Below are 21831 nucleotides of genomic sequence, written 5' to 3' on the forward strand. Positions count from 1 at the left end.
GTGTACAATTCTAAATTTAAAACAAAGTTGACATTAACAGTGATTAGTTAAAAAATCATAAAACAAATCGAAAGCAGTAATTGTCATACTTGCACAGGGTTGGTTCTATAATAAGCATTAGAATTATACTTCCAATTTAATTTTTCTTTAAACTCGAGGGAAAATGCAAAAAATGAACGATTTTTTTTATCCAAAAACTAAATCCTTGGTGAATGAAACTCAGAGTCAACCAGTTACCCAGAGTGCTGGGCCCTCCGAATCTATCAAGATTACAACCCCATACACAGAAGTTTTTTTATCACTAAAAACTTATTACTCCTTGTAATATATGTACATGTGGCGTATCAGTTATGACTTATAAAGAAGTTGATATAGAAATAGTACGGTTGTTGGTTTTGTTTACAAAAACATGCATGGTTAATGATACGGTGTATATTTCAATAACGAAACATATACGTTTGGTTTGCTTTTATTTCGAAATGAATGTAGTGACTGAGAATAGGATATAAACTATTTTAAATTTACATAATGTTCCATAAAAACACTCATAACTAATTTGTTGAAACTAACAATTTTTTACTCTTAAAAATTGGTATTTTTGCGCCCTTTTTAAAATAATTTCTAGGGGGAGGCCCCCCTGAACCCCACCTGCGGGAGGGGGGTACCCCCTCCCGCACCTACCCCCTTCCTCGCTTAGCGCGTCAGTGAAGCCTTTGGCTTCAATTTTTGCCTACACATATATCTGGGTCACGCTACGCCGTTGAAAATATCCTCAGCATCAAACGGTCACTCGTGATATTCCGCCGACCGTAACAATTACATTACGTCTATATAGAGTAATATACCGAGAATATACTACTGAATATAACAATATACAATATCATATCATATAACTTTTTACAATATAATGTATATTATTATATTGAATCATATAAAACATAAGTGTTTCATATCATGCAATACTATATCATAGGAATCAACAACAAACACATCTATCGAGCAGGTTTGAGTGAGGTAGGAGATTTTTTTAGCATCCTTAATAAAGGAGATCTGCATCTGAAGCTACCTCTTTAATTCATGAATATTACAGTTAAATCAATTATGCAAGCTTTTATCTATAAAACATGTGACCTGTTTCAAAAAACTTTCCCTCATTCAGCATCCGAAACCTATGGCTCAGATTCAGCATTCAAGCCTGTTAGGTGCATCAGTATCATAAGACACACCATCCATGCAAGTTTGGTGAAGTTAGAACCAGTAATAACCAAGCTATATTTTTAGCGTCCTCGATAATGGAGATCAGGCTCTGCATCTACCCCTGCCATTCATTTACAAATATATTAGAGTTAGATCAACTATGCAAGTTAGAACCATTTTAACAAGGCCTTGGACTCTCAGTAGGATGTAAATATCTATTTCTTGCGTCAAAACAAGTTAAAATGACGCTGGTTTCAAGCGAAATATACACCGATTGCGTAGCCTTCGCTCAAAAGCCAGACAAATCTAGTTGATTTCAAATAGCCATTACCGAGTGGCCAGCAATGAAATAGACAGGCCTACGTCACACTGCCGATTGACACAACTACCCGAAGTCCAAGCTCTTGTTAAAATGGTTCTAATGCCTGCTTGTTATAGTGCTATTTTCCGGTCCGTCCCGCTTTCCGTTCCGCGTTTTAGCAACACCCGGTGAAGATAGGACAAGTTACAATTTAGATGCGGACGCCGACGCCGAGGGTATAGCATAAGCTCTCCCGGTTTCGTCTCGGTGAGCTAAAAATGATAATTTTAAATTCAATGTTTACAAAGTTCTGTGATATATAATAATCATTTAAAACAAAGAATCCCGAAAAATTTATAGGAAGAGAATAATCAAAATCCATCCATGTTCGTGACTTTTTCAAATATTATCACTAAGCCTAAAAACTTGCATTGAGATAAAAAGAGGTATAGCGCCTTTTCCCATTATTTCGCCTTCACTCACATTTCAAAACCTGAGTACTGATTTTATAATGATGTCTGTGACCACTGATTTGTTATAAATTCAGGAAACCTGCATCGAGATACGAATAAATAGAACTTTGGGTAATTAGTCAGTAAATATTCTTAACTGGGATACATGTAAAACTTCCAGCAAATTTCAATGAATTTAAGTGTTAACTGAGTATAGTGTTATTGAAGAGATCTGTTATATTTAGAATGCTCATACTCAGAATTAAACAATGGAATTTGAAAGAAAACAGCAGATTTATAGATTCATGTAATTTAAATTCTCTATTCTTATCACGCTCGAAGTAAAAAGAAAAAATATATTTATTGCTTGCATGGTGAAACTGATGAAGCAACCTCAAAATTAAGAAGACCTACGCGTCACCACTAGCCCACGTATAATACACTTTAATAGGATGTCTTTGCAATATCAGGGGCTATATACAAGGTTGTATTAGAAAAGTCACAAATTGAAACATGTGTCTCATTTTCAGCACGAAGACCACGTTAAAACAAAATTAATACAACGTAACCATGTAATACATGTACAATACCTGTAGACCATAAGTTTAATCAAAGTGGCTCAAGAGTCAAATATCCAACATTTTATTGCAAACAATTTCCTATACATCCCTAACAACACCTGAAGATATTTTAATGATGTCGTGTAAGATAACTGACTGAATGGTTATATATGTTGCATTTCTTTGCATAACTTAATATTGTATAATATTGAAAATGTCTGATAAATGCATAAGCGCTAGTATATTGTACTGGCGAAACCGTATATTAAGTGTGTTATACTTCTTTAAACGTTATAGGAAATAGCATAACCTCAAGAGGGTCAAGTTTCTCTTTAGCAACAGCCTTTTTCAATTACATTTTGTTGTCTATGGATGGATAAAGGCTATGCCTGTCTACTTAGTGTGGTGCTGGGGTGCAAATCCTCCCAATACTAGTACATGTATTATCAATACATATCTAAATTCGTTTTATAAATAAACTTGTATAAACATATATCAACAAATTCATTAAAAAACATGCACTTGTCATAAGACAGGCAAGTTTGAACAAATATAAACAAAAACATAGTGTGCTTGAATACATGTACACTCACTACTGCTTCATGTATGAATACCAATTAATAGAAAACAAATACAGTGAAATATAAACATGGTTAATATTGCCATTATGCATGTATTTGAACACAATTTGAGAACTTGAATTTTTTTTATATCTGATGATTTGATCAATGTTGATACTAACAAAAAAATACATAATTATACATTACAAATATCTCTCTGGCTGCTGGTACATGCATATATTCTATTTTGACGATGACAACTGTCTGTTTTTTCTTAATTGTTTAAATTCCTCGAATTTTTTCTGTTTTTGCTGCCTTTGTCTGTAAGCTCTATCATGCTTTTGAAGTTCCTCCTCTGTTTCACTCCCTGAGCCGCCACTCTCAGCCTCACTTTCACACCCTGAACTACTTTCACTTTCACTTGATTCACTGGAAACAACAATGCTGCCTTGAACTTTCTCTACAGAAGCACAATAAACAGAAAGTTCCTCATCACTCTCAGTAATAACCACTTCTGCTCCTGAGTCTGTGTGCTCAACTGCTTTAACATCTGAATTTGATTGCTGCTCTACTGATGCAATTGAACTGGATGGACTGTTGTTAGAATTTGCAGTGGCACCCAAGTTGTGACAGCTCTCATTCTGGGGAGATTTGTTGTCATTGTCATTTTCTTCCACTTCTGTGTCAGAATCACTAGATTCTATCACATTGCTTTTATACTTGGTCTTCTTCAATTTCAAGCCAGACAATGGTGAATTTGACCTTGAACCATTGTCTTCAGTCACCTTTGAACTTCCTTTACCTAAACTTCCTTCATCAGCTGAATCATTCTGTAATGGCTGACAAGAATCACTTTCTTCGGAATCAGAGTCACTGTTCTTTGGAAGTAATCTTCTTCTGTATCCTTTAATTCGACTTGGGTGTGGTGTTTCCTATAAAAAAAAAAAAATTATCACGCATGTGTATCATTATTGTGCCTATGCAATTAGAACATCCAGTTGATAGGATTTGATAGGAAAATATTTATTGCAATAAATCTCAATTAATTTAATAAAAAAAATATCTCAAGTATAATTAAAAATGAATTATCAATAACATATCAAAGATTAACTTGCAATGGTAATGACACATTTATTTCAATAATTTATGAAAACCGACATATACAATACATACATCTGATTCTTCATCACTCTCGTCTTCATCATTAATGAATTCATCAATGTCATCACTGTCATAATAACCATCTTCAAATATCTCATATCGATCAGCATTATACCTATTTGTTCTGAAATAATTAATGTTTCCCATTTAAATATCACTTCCTAATGTCTCATTTACAGGAAAAAAAACGAGGAGCATTTATCAATAAATATATTGAGTTACACTTTGGTGAAGTCGTTGACACTTTTCGGTGGAGTTATTGATTTTATCTTCTCTGTCGAAGGAATGTCTTTCCAGATGTCATCCTTTTTAGGCATGGCAAACTTTTTTTTGTTTCTTATTCTCTCTGAACTTCTTGAATGCTACAGTTGAAAAACATAAACAATCCATGTTTAATTATCATCAAAATTTTAAAAATAAATTGAAAATGTTTTTTGGAGACTATATCTACCTTTTTGAATATGGGTTTCTAACTTACATGTAATTAGTCCTACTTTACAGTACTATCTATTCTTTAAATATTATAAAATGCCTTTTTAGAATACATGTTTAGAGTATTTATCATGCACTCAAAACAATGGATTTATTCCCTTATTTTTCAACTAGGGAGAAGTTTTTTTTTCAGAGCTGTAAAGAAATCACACCATATAATTATTCATGCCTACCCAGGTATTGATCAGTATTCAGTACATTATGGTTTAGACTTCTAATACAGAGTTAATTTTGATAAAGGAATATTTTGTACCATCATGAATAGTGATATACTGAATGTCCATATTGTATCTAATGTAGTGAATAAAACAAAATAAAAACTTCAAGAGCTTGGAAAATTACATACTGTAGGTACTACATGTATTAAAATATCAAATTTTTAAAGGGGGCATGGTTATGATTTTTATCAAATTTTACTTTTTACATGTACAATGCTTTTACTAGTGAAGTATTTTCAATGATCATAAAAAATGACACAGTCAGCTGTCAAGTTCTTAGCCAAAAATAGAGATCACAATTTAAAACTTTTAAGGTTAAGAAGACTAATGCAGGTTATGCATTCTTGTGCAATGCTACCTTCACATCTGCATCTGAATCACCAAAGAAAACATTTTACTGTTTGAATATATGGTTGCAGAATAATATTAGCCATCTGTTGCATGATGGGAAAAAGGTTACCATGTGAAACATGTCTTAATATAAATCATTTTGAATTATATCTAGTTCTGCAAAATCAAAAGATGCATTTTTCTTAGAGCCCTGTTTTGCCTGAAAAGTGTTATTTTTCAAAATCTTTGCATGCATGAACTAGTCAGAACTACCAAACTTTATCAGTCAGTGCTGACAAATGGTTTCCATTTCAATCATGTTATGACTGCATATCATAATAACATATTTATACTACATGTGAAAATACCTATGAAAAAAATGATACATGAAAAAATACCCTGTGAGATTATTTTAGTGTGATGAAAGCAAACATGTATTATAGGGCCTACATCATACAGAAAATAAAATGAAGTTTATATTTAGAATTTTGTCCAAATTCATTTTTAACAGTTTAAGCCTAACAAGTGAAGACCAGTGCCTGCCTACAGTTTCTATGTTTGTGCAAAAATGTTGCAGTAAGTATAATTAGAAATATTCTGTAACAGTAAGGTTTACACTATATAGAGCGGTTATAGGTTAAAATTGTGTTTAAACCAGACTGCTGTACATTTGTGCATATACATATCTGCTGCATTTAACTGTGTATATTTTTCCAGTTACCGCAGAACGTTTTGTACACGATGTTTCTGGTGTCTGATGATCACAAGAGGTGTCCTCTTCGCTGCTTACAACATCACTGCAACTCCTTTCACTTATTTTCCTCTTTTTCTTGAGAGAACTGAAAAATTCTTCGTCTGAAGACATTGCGGAAACAAACCACTTCTAACGAATTTTAGAGATACTGACGCGCAAAACGTAATATTCCGGATTAACACATTCTGTGGTTTGATTGTTTATTTCCAAGAATGTTTGTTGTTTTTTTTAATTTTGTTTATTTAGAATGTTTTTGGGCAATATGTATGGTTGCTTTATTGTAGTTTTCATTCAAATATATTCTGATACTTAATTAAAGGTTGATGAAGTTGAAATGTATTTCAGAGAGTACTGTAAGATTAGTGCACATAGTATTTTATAATTTTCATTGTTTGGTTTACCATTTTATTCTTCATATCAAACTCGCATAATCGTTTCTTTGGTGTTTCATAAGACACCTAACTTTCTCGTAAAAATTTGTATTACTATACTTCTATCTATATTATACACACCCATATAATGACATTATAGCTAAAAATTTATTTTATTTTTTTTTTTTTTGCTGATACAGTCCCCCACGCCTGAAATGCTTCGAGAGTTACCCCTCTCTGACATTGGCGAACGGGCAGAGAGATACCACAGAATCGTGAGTCTACTCACCTGTATTTTCATGGTCATCTTTTTCTTTAATTCTTTGCAAGAAGATATTTAATTGATTGGCTTCGGTTTAAAGAAAGCCACTGTAGGCATCTGCCTAACTTCCTTGCTTTAATCGTTTTAGATGATGGCAAGAACTAGGACACAGATACTGCTTATGGACAATTTATGCCAGCAAAGGGGCCTAAATATGAAGGTTATTACAAAGTATTTTATTTCTCGTAAATAATTCTAATTTAAACTAATCAAATTAAATACATTTGAATAAAATAAATAATATTTATTCCGCATTCTTTCTTCTTCAGAAAATCCTGGAAAGACAACGTTGGGAGAGAACTCCTGAATCGGTAAAACTTTTGAGGATGCAATATTCCAATATCAATCTGTGTAGTTTTGAAAATTATTTATTTAAAATTGTTGGTTAATAATGTTTGTTTGATTTTGCAGGATTTGGGACCACTTGTTGGCCTAAAACACGAAGCCGAAGACGATCTAGAGAGGATCAAGTTAAGGATCATCAAGCCTTCCAAGGTTTGTATTTTTCATTCTTATATGATATTAAGATTTTCTTGAAACGGATAATAGTGAGACCGAGTCATTGTTACAACATACCATAACATTTTTTTTCATCTCTTACAGAAAAGAAGCTCGGGACATTCTGCCGATGACCGCGTGGCGTCCTTTTACAGACTGAACGCAGACGATGAGAAGGTAACATGATGGAGCGTTGAATACTGAAATCTGATTGGTGTAGACGCATTTGATAATCCGTTCTATTACCCTTAGCGTTAGCAACACACTTGCATGGCAACGGGTAACACAACGAATAGTTACATGCGCATAAACTATGCGCGTACGGTTCGCCATAAAATTCATGTCATTTACATAATTACAAAAAGCATTAAAGTTTTTTTTTAGTTAAGACATTCAGTATAATAAAATAGTGCCTCGAAAACCATTGTCAACCTCCGCTTCGAGTCGGTTGACAATGGTTTTATCGGAGTGTCAATTTCAACTCTTACCCTTCTATACACCAGGCACCAAATTTGTATTTATATGATGTCATCAAATAAAAATATGAAAAACCAAAACATCATGACTTGTCTCAATGTAAAATCTGTTTGGTTCTTTTACTATAAAGGACAACCTGCACGAATATAATGATGGCTGTGAAGACTTGTTCAGAGATTCCCAAAATGATGGGAGCGAAACCAAGGAGGACAGCAAGGTATACATGTATATACACTGTGTACTTAATTAACGTGTTAAAACCACGGTTTTTCATTATGATATGCATGCAATGTTACGCAGATAAAATGAATTTAAACAATTTTTTCTCTTTAATATACAGGAACCACAAAAGAAAAGAAAATCGTGGAAGAAACGATTGCTGAAACTGTTTAGCTGGTGCAGTGGCTCAGCAGAGAAAAACTAGAATTGGACTATCAGTTTAACCGTTATATTGAACATTGTTTTAATAGCAGTAAAAAAAATTACATTAATTGTATATAAAATTGCTCAAGTCTTTCGGACAATAAATTCATACCTTTGTTTGAAAACGTGTAACGTTTTATTTTCTATAAAGAAGATTGAAATTTCATGCAACCTGTTTAAATAAACATTTACGTACACGACTACTGCATTGCTACAGGCATTATAACACATTAATACAGCTGGTTACAGTGACCTCAGAATATGCTGCTGCCCTGTTTTAAAAAATGATAATTTAACCAAAAAATGTAACTATGTCATCCAGATTGACTCAATAACCGGCAGATTAAACTAAAAAGAAGATCAAAAGGTGCACCCGGCTATTAAGAAGCCAGCCACAATGTGTATGTTATGATACAAAACAAATAAAAAAAAAACTCTTCCTTTAAATCACATTTACTAGTCAACAAAACAAGTTGAGTTTTAATACAATATATTACAATTTTAATTCCGTGAAATCATTCAAGACGGTGTAACTAACAGTTTCCGTTGTCCGTGTAAACCCGCCCATCACAACAAACCAAACACGTTAAACGACTGGACCCCAGGAGCGACGTCTCTCTGCTTTGTGACCTGTCATTAAACAATAAATAGGTTAGTCTTATACTGTTCATCTCTTTATATCCTGTCGTGCAAACATTAAAATCTTTATAAAACTCACGGTAGAGGCTTTGCTTATGGGCTTGGACATCACAATCTGTCATTTGGTTTTAAAGACTACGATATATGTACAGAGTATTGATGTCTAGTGGAATAACAATTATCTTCTTTGAACTATTATCTCTTTACAATGCCGAGGTACGTTCCTCATACTAGTGTTAGGGGCATAGAAGCACCGATTGGCAAGGATGCCATAAACAATTTTAATGACAAACTGACACATATTGTGCCCAGGAGTTTCAGTGTATTTAAATCCATCAAAATTAAAAACAAAACTATAAAAGATCTAGAGTTTTTAATTAGTTGTTATCCCCACGCACCTGCTCCGCTTTGCTACTTTTGTCTGTGATAGCCTTCAGGACTCTGTTTCTTCCCTTATTGAGAACCCGCTCTTTGAATGACGTCACGGTATGACTGCACTCCCCGACTGCACAGTCGGGGTCATTGTCTATGCAGGCTTGATACTGTAAACGGTAATAAAATTTTATTCATCTAATTTTAATACAGAAATGGCCACTTTTTTAAGAAATGAACTCGTGTCTATACCCAAGTTATGCTCGTATAACCTGGGTTTGAGCAATTTATGCTTTTTTATAATCCGCTTCTCGGATATTCGTCACAATCATTCATCGCGAATTGTCGATCAAATAATTCGAAATCGTGTTACGATATCGCTTTTTGAAATGTACCTGTTTGTATATGGTTGTATCCATGCCTTGCTCAATCAAGAACACTGCGATTTCTTCTTGACCTTTGTCCACACAGTCAAAGAGCACGTGACTATAACGGTTCAGGTTCCCGTATTTTAGCACTCCCTTTACCAGCTCCTTTATTTGTAGGATATCGTTGTTCTATTTTCAAAGAAGAGAAAAAAGAAGAATTTTACCACAACGATCATTTATAAAAAAAAACTTCAACAGAGCCTTAATTAGCATTTTACGTTACTTGTTTCGTAGTAGACTTGAGTATTGCGGATTCTTTATTGTGCCGATGCCGACCATACGGGGCCTGGGACTTTGAATCTCATCCAAATGACCAAAACATTCTTGATTCCTATCGCATGGCTAAAATATTTTTGTTTGCTACCTCCATTTACAGAAGGATTTGGATTTTTGGATTAATAGTATTCGCAAACAAGGATCGAACTCGCAACCTTTATGAGACAAAGCATTAACGCTGTAACCACCAGGCGACGCTTTATTGCCTAATACCTTAAGTGCCTCCATAAACTCGCGATCAAAGTCCGTCTGGGCTAGGAACACGTCCCGACGGAACTCCTGTATCTCCTTCTTTAAGGCCAGGAACGCCCTCTGCCCGCAGACATCACAACGATAGTCCACGCTCGTGCGCTCTTGCTAAAATGATACGATGTAAGAAGAAAGTTTACGCCATGCAAAAAATATCAGAAATTACTAATTGCTGTATGTATTCAAGTAATATGTAGTAGGTAAGAAAAGATTTAACAAGGCCATCGCCATTTTAGTGAAATTTTGATTTTATGTACACCAGGGTATTCAATCTAAATTTTACAGACTGAGCCAAGCTAATTAATCCATTAACAGAAGTTACGAATGATAGCAGCACTAAACTGAGGAAAACCTCACCACATCCTTCTCCTCTGGGGATGCTCCCTTATCGATCATGTGATTTATGACGTCATCGCCCTCAAGAAAGATTTCTGCATAGTGTAACGGCGTTCGTCCTAACTATAAAAACCCACGAAAAACATTTTATTTAGAAATCATGCGTCTTCTTTCCGACGATTGAAATCGGAAAAAAATGTTGATATGCTAAAAATCAAAGACAAACAGGATACAGTTAGACATGGCGTCCCTGAAAATTCATTTCATTGACGTCATACTCTTTAGCAGCTCGACCATGGAATAGTTATATTCAATATCAAACAAAGTCCCCTATGGTTTATAAAGTACTGCTTTGTAATTTTTGTCGACTGTCTCATTTCAATGCCAAGTTGGAATTGTTTTAATCAACGTTGTTGTGAATGATATACTTAGTATTGTTATAATAGCTAGTAAAAATTTCTGAAACTCTTGGATTACGCTGCTCGCATGTCAAAAGCTATACACTGCAAATCAATTGAGCACAATCACTGAATGCCGGTATCAGATGCGATTTTTTTTTATCATTTCAATCTTTCAACTTTGTAATATATTTATTATTTAGTCTATATACTATTCAGTAAAAGCAATAATTGTATTATTAGTCGCCAATACTTCTTACATTGTCCTGTGTATTGAGGAGCTGTGGGTAATATGACGCTAGGTATCCCACCATTGACTTGGATCTTTGGAGGACGGCCAGATGTAGAACGTTCCGCCCACAAATGTCCTGAGCACAGTAATACTTCCTCCCCAAGAGCTTCTTCAGTTGCTGTAGATCGCGTTCTTGTGCAGTTTGGAATAGCTTAGAAATATGTTCCTACAAAATAGAAGCACCAGCATTATAAATCAGACTTTGAGATCGATCTCTCTTTCTTTCCTCCTTTCTCTCTCTCTCTCTCTCTCTTCGGTCACCCGTCTGCCTGTCTTTCTCTCATATTCTGCATACCAATCTACGTGTACATGTAGTTATGTACGTACAAAAAATAAGTATCGAAAGATAACTATGCTTATGCAATTGTACTGAAAGTTTTGTATTGAAGATGCTGTATATCTTCATCTTATCGAATCTTACCTGGACGTCATAAAATTTGTCCAGAGTGTTTTTGAGTTGAGTAGAATCGCTACCTCTTGCAATACCCAGGGCTGACACCCCGTCTTTATCTTTGGCTTTCATAAGTCTATCGTAACCAAGAAGAATCAAGTCTTCTATGCGCGACATGTCACAATCCCGAACTAGACTGATCACGTGGTTATCCAACATTTTACAGTAGTTGTCTTTTTTCTCTTTTTTGGCAAAATCATACGCTGTTAATCCATGCTTATCGCGTAAACCTATACGCATTCCTTGAGTTAGAAGAAAATTCATCATCACTTCCGACGAATTTTGTGAAATGGCTTCAAACAGTATCGTTCTTCCATTGCCATCCCTGACGCTAAGGTTGGAACCACGTAATATCCGGAAGGCGATTTCATCTGTTGGTTTAAAGGGACCCCCTAATACCTAAGATGGCATTAAACAAGGCAGATTTTTTTAAAAAGTGTAATTTAAGCAGACATCTGTTAATAAAGAACAAATGGCATTGGGAGGATGAAATTGATAGATTCGATACATGTCTTTATTTGCAAAGAGTGCAATGTACCGGATTGAGTTAGTGTGGTTTATACAGGTTACACTGTACAATAGTTGATGAAAGAAACAAGTTTTGTTTTATGTTTGTGTAAAAAATCAAACCCAAAATAAAATGCAATGTCATCTGTTCATGATATAAAACCCTAACTGGAAATTGTGCGCAGTCACTGCGTATCTTTGTAAGTAAATAATGTGTTTTACAGAATATTAATATTTTATTAATTGGCAGGTTTTTATTTTCCTTATCGAGTAAAGGAATACAGTGTATGTAAATTTCTTGTGTTTTACATAGGGGTGAATTGATTAAGTCTAAATATCAAAAATATTTTGACAATGATAATATGAAACATTAAACTTTAACCACAATGCATAATGCTGACGAGACACAATGACAAAGATAAGTTCAAAAGGCTACATCATTTTAGGGAATATTTTAATATTTAATATAATTTAATATTTTTTTAATATTTTTTTTTGTGTTGTTCTTTTTATTAATTTTTATTTATTTTTTTTATTTTTTTTTGGGGGGGGGGGGGGGGTGCTCCTACATTTCTGGTCATCACAGTTTAAAACCAAGAAAATCGTTCATGAAAAATCTAAGGTTTTTATAATGAATACCAAAATTACCTGCATGGTGCATAATTAGCATAATTAATTGCATGTTCAAACAGTATACATGAACATATTTTTGTTTGAAGTTACCGGGTTTTGTTTTTTGTTTTTGTTTTTTGTTTTTTTTGGAGGGGGGGGGGGGTTAGTAGATGAAAAAGATGCGGTGGAAGATCTAGATATTTATGAGTTTATATAACATTTTTGTTTATTGTATTTTAATTGCTGAACTCACAGTCCAAAGAGGAGCTGGACAGATGAACAATAATATATTTTTTTAAATTTTGTCTTATACAAAACTCAGAAAGACACATGTTTGTTCACGTATTTTCATTGAAATTAAGTAAGTAATATATATATATAACAGAATACGGTGTTTGAAACTAAAGCTTCTGTATGTAGGTTGGTAAAATTTACGACGCTAAAAATCAGGAGAGAAAAAATTAAGCTGTCATAAAATCAGGATTTTAGATATGCAAAGAAGAACAGGAAAATCTTTAGATGTAGATCTTACATGAAAAAAGAGAGGTTTGGGTTTTTCTTTGTCGGGCTCTGATGAGAACAGCACACTTGTGTCTGCTCCCAGCTCCATCATTATGTCTACCGTCTCCAGGCAACGTGTCTCCCACACAGCCACCAACAGGGGGCGCGGCGCCACGGGCGTCTTAGGGGCGGCGAACTGGTAACTGTAGTCCTTGGTGTTCACATTGATATTTACAATTATTTCTGCAAAATAAAAACAAATTTAAACACATATTTAAAAGAGGCTGCTTTTTGCAATATTTTCATACACTCGATACCACCAACGAGATTCGAACAACGTACTAAATAGTAAATACTGGGTACATCTAATATACACAGTTAAAAGCTACACGAGGTATTAAATCGATCTCAATACATGTACATGAAATAATTATATAGTTTTTTTATAATTTGATTTTTATTCGAGAGGGGGTGTTGTTAAAATGTTAACACCACTCCCCCCCCCCATCCCCCGATTTGTGGTATGGACCTGATACATACGGTCCTTGATCCATTGCCTGATCAGCTTGGCCTCGCATTCCAGCAGGGCGGGGATGAACTCGTTCGTGTTCTCGTACTCCTCAATCAGTTCCACCAGGGCACGCCCATAGGCCGTCTCCAGGAGGCGGGCCTTGAGGTGGACCGTGCGGCAGTTCTTGACCACGGTCACTCGGCACCAGAACTTCAGGAGGCGCCGGATCAGCTCTCTGTCGGGGTGGTCCTCCTGCAAAGCCCGGTATAAGCCTACCAAGAGAGATTATTTCTTCAAAAAAGATTTATGAATGATTTATATAAAAAAAATAACCAAAACAAAAAAATAGTTAAATAAAAAAAAAATTATATCTTTTCAAAAATTTCTCTGAAATCAAAGAAAAAGAGGCATCTCGAAATAAAGATAGATACTCATTTTATACATTTTATATATTATATTCACATACATTTCAGCAAAAAATGAAAAATTGTTTCAAGAAGCTGGCGGGAGAGGGTAGACATCCCCTTCCACTCATTTAAAAGACGAGCACATTGGACGGGAAAATACCAGTAATTAACGACGCCAAACATATTGGGTAGTGTTGGTGATGGTAAGGTGGGGTTTTTCAATACTATTTTTTAATTTTTCAATCAACTTTAATACCATATTTTATACTAGTGAATAAGAAACTAACTTCATTACCACTGTACATGTAATTGTTTGCATTTTTACATGCCAAATGAGATATCTGTGTGTGCGGTCTGCTACAAATGACTAAATATTTGCAGTATAATTGGCCAACATTGATTTCTGATATCCGTAAAACACTTGCTATCTAGAAAGACCAACAATAAATATTTAGTGGATGAAATAATTATAACTGTGCTGGTTTGATTTACCCTGCGTAAACAAACCCCTATCGATTTTATGTCGGATAAATTGACCTACTGCAGTCTGACCGAAGAAAAATTCAAGGTGATTTTCTTCATTCTTACAAATAATCATTTGTACATTTGTGTGAACGAAAAACAAATTTCATTGAAAAAAAATTAAAATTTTGGGAAGTTTAATCATGCAGAAATTCACAATCGTTCAATGATACATGCATATGGTGACTAAGTATTTGGGGTGTTCACTGAGGACAACTATTTTATCTATTTAAAAAATGTCAGGGTTTTTTGTTTTTTAAGTGCCGGGGGGGGGGGGGGGGTCAGAAATCATTTGTATTCAACAATTATACCCCCTCCTCCCCGCGCCCGATCCCGCTACCCCTTTCGTCGTCGTACCTGGTTTGAAGGTGTTGTAGTAGTGCAGGGTCTCCTCCCACCCCTCAGGTTTCTCCTCCAGTAACACATCGGCGGGGGTCTGATTCTTCTTGTTCCGAATCAATGGATCCGCCCCGCTCCTGTCAGAGAGACAAGAAAAATGTCATTGACTTATTGCTTTGCTCTTACTGTTGAATTATTTTTATGGGAAAAAATAGGTTTCAGAAAATGGGTTTGTCAGCGGCACAAAAAATATATTTTTAAAAACTGAGCAGATTGCGAAACAACACACAATTTAGATTACTCAAAAAGACATTTTTCATACAGTGTTAGATTTCATAAGCAGGGTTTTCGATCGTTTTGCTGAACAGTAGAATAAAAACAGTTTCCCTTACGCAACAACGATTTACGAAATGTCAAGAAAAATCCCTTATAAATCATTGAATAACAAAGAAAACGTTATCATGTATTATCAAGGTGGACATAATGAATTGGTTTTTTTATTGACTGTGAGTCTTCATAACTGTTCAAGATTTGGAAAGTGCATTAATTTGTATACCTGATTTACATAATCCCCAAAATAATGCTCGACTAATAATATAATATAAAACTCGAAAAAAAGATGCTTCATTTTGTGAAATGGTTGAGATCTATTGAAAATAACATATAGTTTCATAAAGTAGTAATCAATACTTGAAGGACGGGGGGGGGGGTCAATAAATCGCCCGCCATTTTCTGTAAACGCCTTGACCTAAGCTACACACATACAGAGGATTAAAATAGTACACAAAGATTAGAACCTGTACTCTTACCTGATTACAGAGACCAGTACCCGATGTGTGTGGGGTTTCCTGCAAATCTTGTGAAGAAAAGTGTCTCCGTTAATATCGGCAATGTCTAGATCCACTCCTTTACACGCCATCAAGTATATGATCCCAACCCCCCGGGCACTGGTAAAGTGGCGGATCTCGTCTGCCAGGAGGTGCATGAAGCCCTCTCCTGTCTCCTCGTCCCGTGCGTTTAGGTCCTTTCCGCTGTAGGCGTAGTCGTAACAGGCTTTGAAAACTTCATCCGCGTCGTCCGATTCCTGGAGAAGTTTGTACAGTTTCCCTTCTCGCAATTTCGCCATGTTTCCCCCTTTTCAATCTAGGGATACTGCATAAAATATGTACACAGAAAGTTATCGACCCGTGTGTTGTAATAATCAGGCTTAATCCGAGAGGTGTTAGCGATTTATTTTTTCTTTTTTAAAAAGTGAATGAATGCGTACAACCTATTTACATTTTGACGTCAACAGTCCTTTTGGTAGTAGATATACCTTAACTAAAAAACGAATATCGGTTAACTAGCCAAAACGCATTTCTAAGTGTCCAAGTCTTATGTATACATGAATAATTTAAAGACGCGCACAAGGCCTAATGAAAGTAACGGATCTCTGACGTGGGGTTTATCCAAAATTATACATATTAATGAGTTAATTAATTATGAAATCATGTAAAATATCTTACCAGCAGTATTCTTGCTTTATTTCACATTGCTGTAAGCGATTCACCAAAAAGTTCGGTCTGTAGGTATATATACAAGGAAAATGTTTGAATGTCGACATTTCCTTGTTAAAAGGCATACGGTCTTACATTAATCATTAAATTCTTTAATAAGACTTGTAGTTAAAAAAAGAAAGAAAATCCGTCGACAGGAAAATAGAACAGTTGTTTAAATGGACATTTTAATAAACAATTGAAAAAGATAGTCAGAAATCGATATATATATATATATATATATATATATATATATATATATATATATATATATATATATATATATATATATATATATATATATATATATATATATATTTCATATTCTAACTGTTAAGGGTTTAACACTTTCCACAGAGCTAGCACGAATTCATTGACATCCCCATAAGTACTACATATATAGACCTGGTTTATTGAATTTCTACGACTAGGACCAACTCGGTGATTGAAATGAAGTCAATATATATTAGGTTGTCTATACATTTATCGATAAGTGTATTTGCTATCACATTTTCTGTGCTATATATAAAGTTTTATTAAAATTTTAAATTTGACAGGAGGATTGATAAATTAAATATAAGCAGGAAAAAACTTTTGATAAGTTTTTTTAACCTTGTCAAAAGAATAATATCTCTCAGATAGAGAGAGAGAGAGAGAGAGAGAGAGAGAGAGAGAGAGAGAGAGAGAGAGAGAGAGAGAGAGAGAGAGAGAGAGAGAGAGAGAGAGACTAATTATAATATTCGAATCCAGAAAAGCAATTTTCGTTTTATTACCACAACTCTTGACGAAGTATCGAGCGAGGAGAAAACCCGTTTACAGAAAATAAAATATTTTACAACTGTCATTTTGAATTTTACCTGAAGTGCATGCAATTTTCTTGCCCTCTAGGATTTTATTTCATCTGACGTTTCCGGAATAAAAAATCAAAATAAAAGAGAGAGGTTTACTTTACTACAGATAGATTTTTTGTCGATTTTCTCTATAGGACATTTATTACCTCAGATTTAAGACAAAGTCATCTGTAATTATGGAAATAGCTTACCTGCATCATATAGCAAAGAGTTTGGCAAAAACCAACGGTAAAACGCGCATGAGGCTAAGCCCCGTGTTGCATGTTACCATGTCCATTGCGATCCTAAAGATATACCTCAATAATTTAGATCAACATTTTATCTTAAGCAGACATATTGAGACGTACATGTATTAAAACTTTCTTTCGAGATTGTATAGCATGCAAGTGACAATTGAGTATCAAAAAAAGCCAGACCAGACTGAAAAACAAACAAGCAAAATTAAGACAACGAATTCTTCGAGAGCTGTAGGAGGAGTCAACAGACAATCATTAGTCGATTTTGTTTATCATTTTGGTGAAAATTTAACATTCTTAATTTGATTGTTGCGTATTGAAGTAACTTAACTAGAAAACCAAATTGGTTTTAATTGAACTTATACCGGTAGGAGAATCGATTATTCTAACCACCATCCGGCCAAAATGCAGTTAAGATAATAAATTAATGTGTCTTACATTTAAGATGTTTCCTCTGATATCCCCGCCTCCAAAAACTGTTCTCCTTATCTATGCTTTCGTTTCAATAAAATATTTATTTTGAAAATTAGAAATAGATCAAGTATTTTCATAAATCACAAGAAATTTACATTTTATAAAAATTATTGAAATCGAAACCTTACATAACGCCTCATTCTAACAGTGCGTAAGGATGTCACATTAAAAAAAATATGTGGGTTATCAAAGCAAACATGTGATAGATGCATTCAATTTATTGTCCTTATCCTTAATCCAATGGTTTTGCTTATTCTCTCTCTCTCTCTCTCTCTCTCTCTCTCTCTCTCTCTCTCTCTCTCTCTCTCTCTTTTGATTCCCTGTAGTTCACTGATAGTATGCCTTCCTATATAAGGCTGAGCTCTTTTATTCCTTTTTTACTATTTTTTTCCCTTTCAAAATAGCTGAAACAACGCCAAGTGTTCTCCGTATCGATCTGTAATTCCAACGTATGCCAGAACTGCAGTTGTGCATTTCCTATGTTAAGACAATGACAAATTCTACCTCTGGGGCTTAAAATACGTACACATTTACGATCGGTTTTAGTTTTAAGAGACCTTTTGACTACTAAATAGACCGATGATTGTCGCAATGATTAGTCTTGCAGGTGGCGAGGAATCATTAAGTCATCCACTATCCTTCTATAGCAAAAGTGTACAGTTTATGGACGGCCGTCACAAAGTTACTTTTTTATGGCGATGAAGATTGGGGACACCCTCCTTACTGGGCCATGGTTACACCACTGAGGTAATCACGGTGTCCGACGACAGTGGTTTATGGGAGAATAAGTGGACACAGCCGGGAACAATTAAAAACATCTGGGTCTCTCCGTAAACAACGACGCCTCTAATCAGTTTATTTATTGACGAGGGGAAGCTCGGACCAGGTTAACAGTTTTGGCGTAATGATGCGTCAGGATCTTTTGTGTCTCATGGCAAACAGTTGATAAATGTATGCTTGTTTAGTAGCTGTTTTCATAAGACATAGTGTATTAAGATATTTTTTTTCTTTGGATTAAGGCTTCGTGAAATGAAAGCATGAGATTGCGTCGACGTTCTAATTGTGCCATGAACAGCGGACTGATAGGAATCCCCGCTCGGAGGTACTCCGCACTGACGGACTGTTACACGACCGGAAGTTCCGGTCTAGACCGCCGAGGTTCACTTCCGGCGTCTGTGCTTCGTTTTACCCCTCTTGTAAAAATTGAGCGGAAAATTTCACAGTTTGAAAGTCCTCGCTGTGATGTGCGCTCCCTGAAATTTGACACGACCATCGAGAAAACCCACATCAAGCGGCTTCTGTGCCTTGTTGGAATACTCGTTGTCTTTACATTCTCTGCCATATCTTATTCTTTTTACAAAGTGTTAAAAAAGAACTATTACATTTGAATTTCTCGAATGAGTTGCAATAATGAATTTACATCTTGTTCTGTTTTAAAGAACTTTTAAATGGAAGTATGGAGAAACGTTACCATTGAAAGTTCGTTGTATTGTGCCAATGCACATGTCTTTTGGTGCAGTCTTTTTTTACTTTTTACATGGTCTCCGCTGACTTCAGATTTACAGAAAATGTCGCAAACAAAAAAAACCCCATCAATACGAAGGCGCAATGAAATTAATGATACTAGTGCTATAAGACAACCAACTCACAAAACAAAATCAGAAGACAAATCGAAACTACTGCTGACAACTTATGTGTTCAGCGGTCTTATTGATGTACTTTTTGCCAACGTATTTATTTTATTTCGTGCAATAAAGGAAAGCGATGCCCGGATATGATTTGCAAGTTTATCTATTCGAACTTGAAAGATTGAGAACGATAATTTACGTTTTGATTAAAGTGATGCCAGTAATGCTATAATCATTGTGTTTGTAACGTGTACGACAATTTTACGTCTAGTGTGTTGGTCATATCTGTATTGATACTCGAACAAATATTTATTAATTTATTGTGACACTTGGGGAGAGAGAGAGAGAGAGAGAGAGAGAGAGAGAGAGAGATTTGAATGACCGACACTGTAGTAAATATTTTTTCGAAATAGTAAATGCGTTTGTTATTACGTTTATATGTATATCACTAATATATTGCACTTTCCTCACAATCTATATGTTAATTATATCATTCATTTTTAAAATCTTTAAAATCATTCCTACTACAATCACTGCAATAGACTGACACATGAATATATATTTATTACTTTATTTCTTGTCATGCAAAATTTATGCTAACTCTTGAAAAAAATCTTTACAATATGATAATCACATTAATTTGTTAATATTTTTTTCTCTTTTATCTAAAATAAAACATAAATACATAAATGTACAATTTCATGAATTACATACGACATACAAAGCTTTTAACAAGAATATGATCATGAATTACTAGTATAAGTAATTGCCTGCTTCAAGATATATGTTCATCACTTCTAATACAAGCTTTCTTCAGAATCGGATGTTATTAGCAAAGACCGTTTTTCGCCTTTTTTTTAAAGATTCATAATTGGTATATTCTTTTTGAATCTATATTCCATCTTATATTTGTAAATTGTAAAACAATGAAAGAAGCAAATATTCATTTAATCGTGTTGTTTTGTATTTATTTCATTGCAAATATTAAGTCGAAAATTTTCAATTAGTTTCAATACCCATATAAGAATAAGCTAATTTTCCTCAAAATTTTTTCTACTAGCGTACAGTGATATAAAAGATGTTCCGTATCTTAACAACCGGGACTGCGTTTTACAAAAGAACTTGCGACTTTCAGTCTCATGGAATGGTATTTAATGTACAATATTTATATTAAACCATTTATTTACAACTACTTTGATTTCCATATTTATATTTTACAGTCATTAGAACAAAATATTGATTAGTTTGTGATTAATTAGCATTCATTATTTTGGTCGTAAGTCGTAAGTTCTTTTGTAAATTGCGGCCCAGACAAAGTTCACTAAGCGAGTTGACATCTTTGTTCCATTTACCCACATTCAGATTATTATCTTCAATGCCGTTCAAATGTTTATAATTAAACCCGGCAATATTTTTTCCATAAATGGACATAAATTTTCATTCATATATATTCTTCCAGATATATTTACTGTCAAATTCAAATGTCGTTTTCCACTTCCTTTTTAAAAAAAAAATTGTCATTGAAATTTTGTATTCATCAAAATATCGTAATAAAAATTACTCTTTAGATTCTTTACAAATCTGACATTGTGTTTTTTTTAAAACCAAAACGGATAATTCACTTTCTATTTTAACATATCCAGCAAAAGAGCAGTTACTCTCTGAGTGCCATTTTAATAATTCACATATTATGTTGTTTTTCTTTCTCAATAAATTGAAAAAAATGTTCAATATTATATAAGTCACCATGATCATCAAAAACATTTTTGATACTTTTTATCCAGTTTTCGAACAAAGGGGCTTAAAAATCTAAGACTTTTTGAAAGAAATTATTGCTCCAAATTAATTCTATCAAATTCGTATGCATATTTCTTAGTGAATCGTAATGTATTGGGACAAATTTAATCAATCTACGAAATTTGGTATTTAGATTCCACAACTATTAAAATATTAGTATATAAAGTTTCGCTTGATTTGATATACCAACCATATATGGAAACACTTGTTAATTCAGTAGTGAATTGGTGAATTTAATGAGCAATAAAAATACATATCTTTTTTTTTTCTTTTTTTTTTTTTTTTTACATAAAAGTGTCTTTATGCTGTTTGGTTTTTTTTTGACAATTAACGTAAAGAAAATAATAATGAATT

The 21831-nt window shown here is 34.2% G+C and overlaps 3 protein-coding genes across 5 annotated transcripts; 1 reads left to right on the forward strand and 2 right to left on the reverse strand.

Annotated features, from left to right (window-relative positions):
- Window positions 1-2576: 2576 nt before the first annotated feature.
- Window positions 2577-6168, reverse strand: LOC128178939 (protein IWS1 homolog A-like). Of its 2 annotated transcripts, none has more exons than XM_052846372.1 (4): window positions 5993-6168; window positions 4454-4593; window positions 4244-4355; window positions 2577-4002 (listed from the first exon to the last, which is right to left on the reverse strand). In XM_052846372.1, the coding sequence occupies exons 1-4, from the start codon at window positions 6134-6136 to the stop codon at window positions 3313-3315; spliced, it is 1086 nt and encodes a 361-aa protein (XP_052702332.1). In that variant the 5' UTR covers window positions 6137-6168; the 3' UTR covers window positions 2577-3312. The 2 variants fall into 2 exon arrangements, with proteins under 2 accessions (XP_052702332.1, XP_052702333.1); XM_052846373.1 differs by having other exon boundaries at window positions 6012-6145.
- Window positions 6169-6348: 180 nt separating this feature from the next.
- On the forward strand, window positions 6349-8241 carry LOC128176909 (uncharacterized). Its single transcript, XM_052843432.1, has 8 exons — window positions 6349-6378; window positions 6597-6671; window positions 6807-6878; window positions 6988-7029; window positions 7130-7213; window positions 7322-7393; window positions 7824-7910; window positions 8034-8241. Exons 1-8 carry the CDS (start codon window positions 6349-6351, stop codon window positions 8115-8117), a joined length of 546 nt encoding a protein of 181 aa, XP_052699392.1. The 3' UTR covers window positions 8118-8241.
- Window positions 8242-8531: 290 nt separating this feature from the next.
- LOC128175052 (uncharacterized) lies at window positions 8532-16588 on the reverse strand. 2 transcript variants are annotated; one of them, XM_052840440.1, is made up of 12 exons: window positions 16462-16588; window positions 15766-16108; window positions 14975-15093; window positions 13718-13960; window positions 13209-13420; window positions 11528-11956; window positions 11075-11272; window positions 10438-10539; window positions 10045-10188; window positions 9523-9684; window positions 9154-9297; window positions 8532-8746 (listed from the first exon to the last, which is right to left on the reverse strand). In XM_052840440.1, the coding sequence occupies exons 2-12, from the start codon at window positions 16080-16082 to the stop codon at window positions 8684-8686; spliced, it is 2133 nt and encodes a 710-aa protein (XP_052696400.1). In that variant the 5' UTR covers window positions 16083-16108; window positions 16462-16588; the 3' UTR covers window positions 8532-8683. The 2 variants fall into 2 exon arrangements, with proteins under 2 accessions (XP_052696400.1, XP_052696401.1); XM_052840441.1 differs by lacking the exons at window positions 10438-10539; window positions 16462-16588 and having other exon boundaries at window positions 15766-16246.
- Between the last annotated feature and the right edge of the window lie 5243 nt (window positions 16589-21831).

This window comes from Crassostrea angulata, chromosome 3 (genome assembly GCF_025612915.1).
Source record: "Crassostrea angulata isolate pt1a10 chromosome 3, ASM2561291v2, whole genome shotgun sequence".
Classification (NCBI taxonomy): Eukaryota; Metazoa; Mollusca; class Bivalvia; order Ostreida; family Ostreidae; genus Magallana; species Magallana angulata.